The following is a 13,363-nucleotide window of genomic DNA, read 5'->3' as shown; positions in this document are numbered from 1 at the left end:
TTCTGTAAAGAAGGGAAAACAATGTGGAAAATTGCTGAGTTATACTCTGTCTGCATAAACAGGACAAATCTAAACCAACTGATAGCTGCCTTATCAACGTATTCCCAACAATCAGCAAAGTGATGGAACACTGTCAACAATGCCACCATGTGTGACTTAGTCACCAGTAATATACTCACTGCTCAGTTTGTTTTCTGCCATATTGCTCTGCTATAGACCTTATCAGACTTTGTCCAAACATAGACATAAGACCTGATTTGCAGAAGTGAGAGTGACTCCTTGACATCAAGGCAGTATTTGATTAATGTAGCATCAAGGTGCCCATGTAAAACTGAAAACAACAGGGATCAGGTGAAACCTTTGCAATGACTAAAGCTGTACCTGGCATAAAGTAAAATGGTTGCGGTTATTGGAAGCCAATCATTTTGGTCCCAAGACATTGCAGCAGGAGTTTTCCAGATGCTACCTAGACCCAGTTACCTTCAGCTGCTGCTTCAGTTAACTTCCCTCAATCATAGGGATCAGCAGTGTGGCTGTTTGCTGATAATTGTACAATGCTTTGATAACATTTGGAATTACCAATAAGCAGTCAGTGCAGCAAGACCTGGTTAAGGTGGGTTCCTGTCCATTAGATTGGTTTACAAAATATTTCATTATTCTTTTGTATTGTCACTATGTGTTATCAAGTAATATTTGCGCCACAGAAGTGCCAGGCAATGACCATCTCAACAAGGGAGAACTTAAACATCTGCCCATGACATTCAATGGCATCACCATCATTGAATCCTCCACTATCAACATCCTGGGGGTTACCATTGATCAGAAACTGAACTGGATTAGCCATATAAATACTCTAGCTACAAGAACAGGTCAGAGGCTGGGAATTCTGTGGAACTTAACTCACTTCCTGACTCCCAAAGCCTGTCCACAATCTATAAGGCATAAGTCAGGAGTGTGACGGAATACTCTCCGCTTGCCTGGATAAGTACAGCTCCAGTAACACTTGAGAAGCTCAACACCATCTAGGATAAAGCAGCCGCTTGATTGGCACCCTGTCCACCACCTTAACATTCACTCCCTCTACCACTAATGCACAGTGGCAGCAGTGTGTACCATCTACAAGATGCACTAGAGTAACTCACCAAGGCTCCTTTGACAGCATCTTCCAAACCCTCACCTCTGCCACCTAGAAGGACAAGGGCAGCAGATGCATAGGAACACCACTGCCTGCAATTTCCTTGCCAAGTCACACGCCAACCTGACTCAGAACTATATCGCCTTTCCTTCACTGTCACTGGGTCAAAACCCTGGAACTCCCTTCCTAACACAGTGGTGGGTGTACCAACACCACATGGACTACAGCGGTTCAAGAAGGCAGCTCATCACCATCTTCTCAAGGACGATTAGGGATGAGCATTAAATGCTGGCCTAGCCATTGGAGCTCACATTCCATGAATGAATGAATGAATTAAAAAATTATCCTTGCTTAATAAGGTTGCCAATGTGGCCTGAATTAATTCTGATACTTTTTGCAAATTCGATGCTCTTTAAAACATCAAATTTAGGTAATTTAGTAGGGCTGAATCCAAAGTTGTTGTCACTATTGGCTGTGTTTTTTCACACATGGAAGTCTGATACTACATCAGGGTCATTATAAAACCTAAATCAAATATTCATTTATTGCTGGTATCCTTATTTAAATGCAGTTTTAGTAATTTAAATGTCTACAAATCTTTCAACTGTCTTGCCCTCAATGCTACAGGTTTCATCATTAGCCATTAAATGCTTAGGAAGTTAAAATCCTGCATTGTGCAAATGTTACTCAGCTTCAGTGCTTTAGGGACTTGTGTCCAAATTTGTCTTTGGGCCTTTTCCTCTTCCATACATGGTAGTTTGTGTGCCTGAGGATGAGTAATCAGCTTGTATCCCCCATGTAAAATTCATTGTTCATTGTCAAGATTCAGTTGTAATATTTATGTAGAGTTTGGTCCCTTTCAAGTGCTAATAACTGTTACACCATGCAGATAACGTCTGGTTCAGTGCGACTGGTCGGCCAAGAGCCCAAATCACTAGTTAGTGAGTGGAAGGAACCAAATGGGAAGAATATCAGTGTTGCATCCTGTAATAACAGCCAGGTGGTGGTCGCAGTGGGCCGTGTATTATATTACTTGGAGATCCACCCGAAAGAGCTCAAACAAATCAGGTAATCGATCCATTCTAATGGTAATGGAGTTTACTTCTCCATTTCACACCAGCCAACCTGTGACCCTTCAATTTAAATTTGTCAGTTAATGGGGGAAGATGGAGGGTAGTTTTGTGCTATAGCCTATACCCATTAAAGTGAGAATTTGCATTTACATAGCATCTTTCATGGCCTGAGGCTGGCCTAAAGTGCTTCACAGAGAAGTAATTACTTTTGAAATGTAGTCACAAAGCAAATGTAGTTTCAAAAGCAAGTTTCAAAGCAACGTGGAGAAGGCTTGGGGGCTGTATGGTCTACTACCCCTATTTCTTATGTTAAGATTCCACAAACACTTGATTGAGGATAGATGTTGTCAAAAATGTTGCCCTCTTTCTCTTCAAGTAGTGCTATTGGATCTTTTCTTTCCACCTGAGCAGGGAGACAGGGCCCTGATTTAATAGTAAAAACAAAGTGCTGGGAAAACTCAGCAGGTCTGGCAGCATCTGTGGTGAGAGAAACAGAGTTAACATTTTGAGTCCAATGTGACTCTTCTTCGGAACGGATTAATGTCTCATCTGAAAATCCGCACCTGTGACTATGCAGAATTCCCTCGGTACGCATTGAAATATTAGCTTATGTGCTCATGGCTTGGAGTAGGACTTGAACTTATGACTTTCTGACCAAAAACTTAAACTTGATGACTAAATTTGAATTGTGGAAACTTGTTTCTTATATAAATCACAAGCAATAAGCAAGGACTTCCATTCAATCATTCCAAGATGAATTTAAAACAACATCTCAAGTTGAAAACCAATAACTCTGTGCAGCTCAATTCCTCCCCTTCTCCCATCCTCCAAACTCAGTAACACTCTTCACTCTTCAATCCATAACATCAGGTGAACAGTTACATTGACCTAAAACATGCAACTTCAAAGAAAGCAGGACTTCATCAAATGCTTTAACAGTGCATGAGTAAAATAAAATTGTGAGCATAGTATTACTCTTCCTAGTGCTCCTAAGTCCTATGTTCCTTTTCATTGCTCTTCCAAAGCTTACTGTAACTCATGAGCAAGCTGGGTAGTCTATTTTGCTTTGTAATTTGCAACCTAATCTGCCCGATTGATGACCTGTGATGGTGTCAGAGAAGATAAATATACTGTGAGGGAGGACAAATGGATTCCTGATGTGAGAATTCCTAATTTGTAGAACAAAAAACACCCTAAAGCCTTACTATTTATCTTCATTTTTAAAAAATCTTTATAATATTTCTGACGATATATCTTGAGTTTGGAGATAGACAATAGTGGAAATTGACCAGCTAACCTTTTTTAAAAATTCCACCAGCTTTATAGAGATGGAGCATGAAGTAGCTTGCCTCGACATCACTCCATTGTCTGAGGGGAGCAGTATGTCGCCCCTGTGCTCTGTCGGGCTTTGGACAGATATTTCAGCTCGGATTCTCAAACTACCATCGTTTGAAACGTTGCATAAAGAAATGCTTGGGGGAGGTAAGAGAGAGGCAGCATAAATTTCAACACTGTTGGTTTTATTGAGCTTTAATTTGGGGCTTATTTAATATTTTATGATTTTAAACATGTTGCCCTTTTGTTAGGCCAGGATTCCTTAGAAGGAATTATAATTCCTCCAATTGTTGTATTTTAAACCTCTTACCATGAAGAAATCAAGGGAAAATATTAATGGTAAAGCAAGATTTAAAAAAATTGTTAAAAAAACATTAAGACCCTAGCAACTTGGTCTTTATGCATTGCAGGTCAGCTAAGTATTTGGAAACAGTGGGCTGGTTAGTCTTGATGAAATCATTTCTGTCGTTGGGTAAAAGTATTTGTTTCAATCATATATAATCGTATTCATGTGCCTAATTATGAGAGCAAGGGAAACAACAGCAAAGCCTCGAATTCACCATGGAGAAAAAAAAAGTAAATTTCAAGGGCCCATCATTAGATTTTTGCTGTGTGTGTGATGGCCATAGTTTCAAGCTTGAGAGAAGTTATAAAGTTTCCTGTGATAACTACACAGTCCTTCTAAAATGTACATGTTTAGGATTAATTGCACCAATAATATATAATAATATATTACTTTGCGGATAAAATCTTCTCGCAATGCACTTTTATCCTTAGATTTCTGACTTTGAGAACAGTCAAAATAAAACTTTATATTTTTGGCAGATTTTGGAAAAGGGTTTGGATCTGTACAGTGAACTTTTTAAAAAAAAAACACACGATATTTCTAACTGGTTTAATATCAATATGTACATTTTTATTCTGTTTGGTGTAATTATAACCAGTCCTTGTTTACTGTTGGTTGTCCCTGAAACGTAACCTCCTCCCTACCCAATTTCCTGCTGTTCCTATTTTTTCAGAGATCATCCCGCGGTCCATTTTGATGACAACATTTGAAGGTAGCCATTACCTGCTATGTGCTCTGGGTGATGGTGCTCTCTTTTACTTTGGACTTGAAATAGAAACAGGTATAGTAATAATAGATTCATAAACAGGAAAATGTGGCTGTACCATTTATTTATATAGTCTAGTAACAGTAGAAAGGTGACAGTTAATACAAAGCTTTTAGCTGTTTATTTATTTACTGGATAGGGTTTGGCATCTTTAGATTAGGATAAAACACCAGAGTGACGTTGCCTTATAGACACACTGCATAAAATTGCTATAAAAATAAACATATTTTTCATTTAAGAAAGGATTTAAGTTTGTTTGTGGTTTTGTTATATGGAGAGTTACTGATCTCACCATATAATAAAATGGTAACTAGGAGTGAAAATATTGTGTAGAAAAGAAGGATTTTATTGATTTGAAAGATTCATTAGCAAAATTGAAGCCATTGGGATGAAAGAAGCTGTGTGACTGTTGTGTGCATATGAAATTGGCTATATGCCAGATAACAAAGAATAGTGGTTAGTAGTTGATTTCCAGACTGAAAAAAAACAAGGAGTGGTGTTCCCAAGGAGTCATTGCTAGGACCAATTCCTCTTTTGGACTTGAGTATACAGGGCATAACTTCAAAGTGCAAATAATGTGAAATACAGAAATGTGGAACCAGTGAGGAGGATAGTAACAGGTTTTTTTGGACTTATAAGCCATCTCAGCCCATCCAAATGGAGTGGAAGGGAGTCACCCTTGATCCTGAGAGACTGCCTAAGAAGATTAACTGGTTTGAGGAGGACCAGAAAAAATTTTCAGGTCTCTGGGGGGAAGAAACAGGTGTGTGGGACTAAGTGGATTGCTCTGTCCAAGAGTCAGCAAGTGTACAATGAGCCAAATGGCCTCCTGTGCTGTATGACTCTGAGGAAGGAATTTCATCTCTGATGTAACAGTTTTTGTAACCCCCCATCACCCCGAATGGTATCTAGTGAGCCTAGTGGATCTGTCAGTCACTAGGCTCTCTCACAGCTGGTCCTTATGATCACCTCTCTAAATGCTTCATCCCACTTGTCAGGCAAGGCCTGTGATCGCAAATCTACTGCCTGTATTGGTTTTCTGCCTAAGCACTCATTCTGAAGGCCTTTTGTGTGTATGACCTGTTTTAACCCCGTTACAAACAGGTGTTTTTGTAACGTAGCAACTACAGCATATTTCTCCCACTTTCATATCAACAGCCATGCTTATTGTGAGTTTGACTGTTCCTGGACATGTACTATAGCCATGCAGTTTCAAACATTTGGATCCACTCTCTTACCCAACCATGAACCACTTCCCTGGCAAGCTCCCATGCAGCAATCCTTCACAAGTACTGAGCAACCTCCAGCCATCTAGCTTCTCTCTTTTCCACCCCTTTGTAAAACCCCTGGACCTCCAGGTGAGTGGCTAGAATTGGAGTGTGTCAAGTTCAGTTTCCATTATAATTGAAGATGTAGGAATTTTTGATGTCAATATGTATGACTTGAAATTGGGGACTGGGTTACATCAGCCTGTATTGGTCACACTGTCCTTTGGTGTCTAGCTCCATTTCATATGGAGATTATACAAGGTGTGTCCAATGCCATTGAAGATTGATTAGTATGGAAAATATAAATTCGCACCAGGTTTGTGGAATTGCATCTCCAGAAGATGGTGTAATAAAAATGGGAAGCAGAATACTGTGAATGCTGGAAATCAGAAATAAAAACAGAAAATGCTGGAAATAATCAACAGGTTATGGCAGCATATGTGGAGAAAGAAAGAATGAATGTCTTCATAGGCCTGAAATATTAACTCTGTTTCTCTCCACAAACGCTCTCTCCATAACCTGCTGAATATTTGCAGCATTTTCTGTTTTTATTTGTAATAAAAGTGGAATTGAGTTATGCAGCTCCTGTAAATCTGTGTTTGTGATGCAGCCCCTTAGAGGGCATATACCTCTTGTTGTAAAACAATGTATTCTTTGAGTCACTGTGAATAATGTCACAAGAGGTCTGTTAGTAACATCGTTTTTAAAAATATGTCAGCATGTGTTGGACATCACACTCCAACGTCTCAATCTATTGCAGACACAGAACAAAATTCATTAAGTTAATTACTGAATGTTAGGTGTTGGTGACCTGGAGATAAAACGCCAAATTTATAAGATCCCTGACTGAATAAGAATTTAACTCCGCTGAATGACCTGTGTTTGCTTAAAAGTAGTTAAACTGTGTTGCCTTAAAGGACTGTAGTTCCCTTATGTTCTACATTATATGATGTGATCCCCTGCTATCAAACATAATATCAAATGACTAGCTGCAAACATTACCATGAAAATCCATTAATAACATAATGAAAACACTCAAACTCCTGCTCTGTTAGCAAAAATGTGTCACATTGTTTATCCCAGTGTAGCAATATGAATGCCTTGCAGTTGAAGAAAAATCAAACTGTTCTATTCCCAGCTGTGACTGCCTGCTCCCTTGAGTATGTACCACAAAAACTATTTTTTAAAAAAGGACTCAATGGTTGGGTGCATTAGGTTTGGGAACTAACTGATGCAGATCGATTTTATTTCTGATCTCTGAATTAACTAAACTGAGCTGTAGAGTTTGATGAGCACACTAAATTAAGTTTCTGTCCATGGATTAATGAGAAAAATTGCCCAGGTTTCCTGTTTCCGATCAGTAGCCTGGGATCTCTGCTGAAAAGTGTGGATGTGATCAACTGTAGTCACGTCATTAGTCTACCAGTATTGACTGTCTTGGTTCACCTATGAAGAACAGTCATTTGTGTAAGATACTAGAGGGTAGCACTTTGGAACTGTACTGAAACATGAGTCATGCACTTCAGCAAAGAAAAGAAAATTGGAGCAAGGAAAAAGATTTATTCTAATTGTGTATGTTACTGGTAGCAATAATCTAATGTTTTATGTTGTATTTTTAAATTAGGTTTGCTGAGTGACCGTAAGAAAGTCACACTGGGGACCCAGCCAACAGTGCTGCGAACCTTCAGATCTTTGTCCACCACAAATGTTTTTGCCTGTTCTGACCGCCCCACTGTCATTTACAGCAGCAATCACAAGCTTGTTTTCTCGAATGTTAACCTCAAGGAAGTAAACTACATGTGTCCTCTTAACTCCGAGGGATACCCTGATAGGTTAGTGGTGAATTAACAGTCTCCGGATGGTGGAGGCGTTCAAAAGATTGATTCCTTTACCAGAAGCAATTTTCTAATTGCACATGGAGTTTTCTATATATTATGTTTGGATTTAACCTTGTATTTGCTAAAATTCATCCATGCTTCGTCACCTCCAATCCTGATTTCTGCAATGAAATCTCTTACCTCCTAAGCTTCTGTGATTACTTTTTGATTTTGTCTTGTTCCTCTGTTTAACAGCTTGGCCTTAGCCAACAACAGCACTTTAACCATAGGAACCATTGATGAGATTCAGAAACTACACATCCGTACAGTTCCCCTTAATGAGTCTCCAAAGTAAGTGTTCCTCATCTACTGTGCTTGTCACCAGAAATTGTATCAAGGTGTTGGCCTTGTGGATAGTATTAAATGTTGTAACTGTTTAAGTGCACTAAGCTTAATTCACTTCTTAATATTGTGTGCAGTTGTACATGACTTGGCACAGGGATTGCACTGCAGGTGCAATCCATGGGAGGAGCAAAGATGATCTTTGCTTTGAATCATATACTTCAAGAGATTGCCACCGGTTTAAGGTGATTAAAAGCCTTTTACATAGAAGAAAATGACCACATCATTGTAGAGGTCAGCACTTCCCTTTTGAGAAATAAATTCCATCGTGAAATGTACAAAATATTTAGTCTGGAAAATATGAAAATCTCAGTCGGTGCTTACTGGTGATCGCTTTCATTCAGAGAAGGTTAACCCCTTCACCCACCTGGACCTCGATTTCCACAAGGCGTTTCCAGAAAAGTATTAGTTAAAATAATGCTTGCTCTTTCTAGTAACCCATACAAATCAGAAGCTTTTAGTTTAAATATTCCTAGTCTGTAGTAAATTCATTGATTACAACTGAGCAGCACTTCGGTTGCTACTACACTTAGCCTCAGCGTGCAGCAGTTGACCTCAACACCTTGGACTAGAAAGATAAAATTCAATTAGGATTTCATTCCCTATTCATTATTCAGTGGCTCCCGTGGGAAAATGGGATAGGTTTGATCCTGACTTAAATCTCAACCCTGTGCTGGAATGGCCTGCTTTTCATGCACACTGTGTATTTTAATTCTGCTACCCCATAGAAGAACGATCATTCAAGGTGTGATTTGGGGCAACTGATGCCTGTGGCACTACACCCAGCAAAAGCTAGCATGGACAAAAGCAGGAGAGAGAAACCTGGCACAAAAAAAGTCAGGCGTTGAACCAAAAAATAATATATCAATATACTGTCTGGGTTGACAGCCTTTGCAAATATTTTGATTTAGTTTTATTTAAAAAATCAAATAACTACAAAATTAATGAAAGATTCTTAGGATTTATGGGAATAGAAAGAATTTTAACAAATTATGTATTGAAACCATTTTGATGCATAATGTGAAAGTTGGTGATGCAGAATAAAAATGAGAAGTGCTGAAAATACTCAGGCAGCAGGCAAGAGAAAAGGCAGGTTAACATTTTGGCAGAGACTCCTCAGAAATGCTTTTTTGGAAATTTTTTTACAGATAGCCACACATTTTCATTATTTTTTGTTTTTATGTAGGGTTTAGTGAGAGTTGAAAGGCTGTAATTGAGGATAGCTTATCTAATCAGAAGAATAAGCAAGATAATAGTTTTTGTTGTTTGTGTTGATACAAGATAACAGTTGATAGAGGCATCATTTCTGCCTCAAACTTATTTCTAGACTTCATTTACAATTTTTAAAATTTATTTGAGCATAACTTTTTGTGCTCATCATAAGGAGGGTTTTAGTGCTGTGGAATAGAATGCTTTCAATTCCAGGGACAGTCTCAACATCACACCTAGGTCAGGTGCAATATATTTTCTATACTGTGCTCCAACAGCCTGGTTGCCCAACTTGTGGCCTGTCCAACTTGTGGCCTCTCTGAATGATATTGCTATGACAATACCAAATAAGGGGAAGTTTTATGTCACTGGCAACTGTATTTAGATTGTCCTTGCTTCATAGTGTTTTATCTCTTGTTTCTTTGATTTTTTTGAAAGAAAAGTGAACAGAATTTAATTTTAATTCTGCTTTGGGTATACGGAGCATATTGGAGAAATGTAAAAGAAAGAATAATAAAGATAAAATTTATAGAAAAAGTCAATAGATATTGCATCACGTTGGTATGTTTTATTAACTGAATTTAAGGGATGTCTTATGCATGATTGTACTGTTGATTACAAAATAATCTTTTTTGTATGGCTTGCAGTGAAATTTGTTCAACCTAGTTTCCTTTACCTTATTTTGTGCTTTCTCTTACATTTTCTTTTATTTGCTCTGCAGGAGAATTTGTTACCAAGAGGCATCACAGTGCTTTGGTCTGGTAAGCAGCAGAGTGGAAGTGTTGGACCCCAGTGGAGGGACCACTGTCCTGAGACCAAGTGCTAGCACTCAGGTAAAAGCATGCTTAGAGAAGATGCTTTAAATTTTTAGACATCAAAAACCTTTTTAAAACCAAAGAAATGCTTTGCGAAGTGAATCATGACTCTTCACAGAGGGGGAAAAAGGAGCAGATTCCAGATCCTCATGCAACCTTTGCAATGGAGAGTTCTTTGGACCATCACCTACAAATCTTCCTGGGAGCCACACACCATCTTGACATTCCATTTCTTTGTCATCAATGAGTTAAAATTCTGGAACTCGCTACCTGACAGCACTGATGGAGTACCCACATCTTGTACACATACTGCAGCAGGTCAGGAAGGTGGCACACCATCACCACCACCTCAAGGGCAATTAGAAATGAGCAGTAAATACTGGCCTTTGCCATCAATGTCCACATCCAGCAAATGAATGTAAAAAGGGATATTGGCAGATGATCACCTGGCGTAAGGTATGAAGGCATTGGGATTGCTACAGCGGTAGAGCCTGTGACAAGCATTGCCGTGGGCATGACAGAGAATGTCAAGGGTGGAGTAAAGTGAGGGAGTGGGCTTGTTAGTTGGCAAACCTGGCCAGACGACACTCAGTTAGCTTGGCTAGAGAATAGGGCTAGATAAATTTAGGAGTCAAGGGAGATGCATGATAAAAGAAAGGGAGTAAGAGTAGGAAGAAGTGAGGGAAAATAAGATATTGTTTTGGTGGGGGGAAGGGATTGGGATGGTGATCCAGGAAAAATGAGATTTAAGAAGTTTCTCCATATATTCACCCCCCCCCCCCCCCCGCCACCCCCAACCAACAACCATACCATCCCCTGCACCTGAATGCTTGGCACTTGTTGGAATATGGTTCTGTGGTTCCATTTACTGTTGTGTACTTGTGCCCATTCTTCATCTATGATACTTGACACTGAGCATTGACTGTCATAGAGGACACCACAGACAAACCTGATCCTATTCTCACCAGAGTGGGAAGTAACGGTCACTGCAACTATACTGATCAGAACAGAAGGAATTTTGGCAGAAATTAGTCAACCTGAAACTTGATGCAATCTGGCTTTCCCTCTCATCCAGCCATCTCAATTTGTGCACTATATTTGTCAGTACTAGCCAAAGAAATTCATACACCTTTAAAATTTTGGTTTGGGAAGACATTATTTGACCAATTCATTTGGTTGTCTGAACAAGCTGTTGTAAGTTAAATAAATCATATTTGCCATGATATAGTTCATATTGCTAATTTTAGTATTATTGGCACAAGTTTCCCAATCACTATGTCTCCAGTCCAACAAGGGTGGAAGCAGTGTTGGATCTGGTACTGGAAAATGGTGTAGGGCAAGTGGTGTATGTCACAGTAGGAGATCATTAGACTTAGTGACCACAGCAGAATTTGGTTTAAAGTAATTATGGAAAGAGATCAGAAAGTGTTTAATCTTGCTTGATATTTGTCATATGACAATAGAGGAGATAAAAGTTGAGCCTCTTTATTCTATTTTATCATATGACAAATATCAAGCAAGATTAAAAGCGAAGATTATGAAGGAAAATACAGAAGGGAATTGGAGAAAATTAATACAGGAGATAAAGAAAGGTTACAAAAAATATCAGCAAGCAATGTTAAATTGAATCCGATACATTTTTTAAATGTATAATGTGTAAGAGGTTAACTGGGGGGAAAGTTGGGCCTATTAGTAGTATATCCTTCAGAAAGGATATTGTATGGGTTACTCTGAAAGAGGAAAGGGAAATTACAGGCAGGACAGTAATAGATGGAGAAGAGGTACTAAAAGGATTACTGAAAGTTGGTGAGTCAGCTGGCCAGATGAAAAATATGCTAGGTTGTTAAAAGAAGCAAAAAAAAAGAAATAGTAGAGGTATTGGTCATTATCTTTATTTAATTCCTCGTTGGAAACAGGAGTAGTGCTAGAAGACTAGAGAGTTGCTAATGTTAGAACAAGTAAAGGAAAATGTAAGAGCGCAAAAATAAGGTAAAGGAAACTAGGTTGAACAAATTTCACTGCAAGCCTTACAAAAAGATTATTTTGCACTTTTGCAAAAGTATATCAATCAACACATCATGCATAAGACATCCCTTAAATTCATTTATTAAAACATATACCAGTGTGATGCCATTTCCATTGACGTTTCTTATAAATCCGATCTTTATCATTTTACAACAATTTCTCCAATATGCTCAGTATATCTAAAGCAGAATTAAAATTAAATTCAGCTCACTTTTTTAAATCAAAGGAACAAAAGATTAGACACTGAAGCAAGGGCAATTTAAATACAGTTGCCAGTGACATAAACGGGAGGGGGATAAACCAAGAAACTGCAGGCCAATCAGCCTAATATCAGTGGACAGTTACTGGAAATCATTACTGGGGCAAAATAAGCTTCCATTTAGAAAGACATGGGCTAATCAAGGAGAGCCAACGTGGATAGTTTTTAATGTAATTTGTGTCTTTCTAACTTGATTGAGTGGAGTGGACTTTGGAAGGGTGTAGCAAAATGCTTTGCAAGAGTGTCTCAATTTAGAAGCTCATGGAATTGAGGGGAGGGTGGTGATGTGGATACAAAATTTGCTTAGTGACATGAAGCAAAGAATGATGGATGGGTGTTTTTCAGACTGGGAGTTGGTTTGCAGTGGTGGTCCCCTGGAGTTAGTTTTGTGTCCATTACCCTTTGTAACTTCTATAATTGACTTAAACTTGGGTGTAACAAGCAGCATTATAAAGTTTGCAGATGATGCAGAACAAGACAAAGTAATAGGTAGTGATGAGGATAGTTTATAGATTTCAGGAAGACTTAGATAGGAAGAGCAGAAGAATGGCAGCTGGAGTTCAATGTATTCAAGTATGAATTGATGCACTTTGCTCACCTGTTCAAAATCATGCCATTTCCAATGTAGGAATTATCCTGTCACACTTGAATGGATGTTGAAGTGGGGTTTGTAGACTTTAATCTTGAAGAGGCACATGATCAGAGATTACCTTTATTTAACTATTATTGCACAGATTAAATAAGAAAACCCAACTAGACCTCTCCTGGAGTCTTCAAGTGCCTTTTTAAAAAAAATTGTGTTCATGAGATGTGGCCCTTGTTGCCCAGGCCAGCATTTATTGCCCATCCCTATTTGTCCTTGAGAGGGTGGTAGTGGCTGCCTTCTTGAACCGCTGCAGTCCATGTGTTGTAG

General features: G+C 38.7%; 1 protein-coding gene across 1 annotated transcript in view; it reads left to right on the top strand.

The window, feature by feature from the left end:
* Positions 1-13,363, top strand: part of ddb1 (damage-specific DNA binding protein 1) — an 84,985-nt gene that overhangs the window by 40,067 nt on the left and 31,555 nt on the right. Inside the window, exons 13-18 of the mRNA XM_078549013.1 lie at positions 2,025-2,203; positions 3,527-3,690; positions 4,563-4,670; positions 7,548-7,755; positions 7,996-8,091; positions 10,073-10,184. Of these exons, the coding sequence (XP_078405139.1) occupies positions 2,025-2,203; positions 3,527-3,690; positions 4,563-4,670; positions 7,548-7,755; positions 7,996-8,091; positions 10,073-10,184 (867 nt within the window). The remainder of the gene's footprint in view (positions 1-2,024; positions 2,204-3,526; positions 3,691-4,562; positions 4,671-7,547; positions 7,756-7,995; positions 8,092-10,072; positions 10,185-13,363) is intronic.

This window comes from Cetorhinus maximus, chromosome 9 (assembly GCF_964194155.1).
Source record: "Cetorhinus maximus chromosome 9, sCetMax3.hap1.1, whole genome shotgun sequence".
Taxonomy (NCBI): Eukaryota; Metazoa; Chordata; class Chondrichthyes; order Lamniformes; family Cetorhinidae; genus Cetorhinus; species Cetorhinus maximus.
Note: the sequence above shows the minus strand (reverse complement) of the source record. Positions and strands in the feature narration are given on the sequence as shown.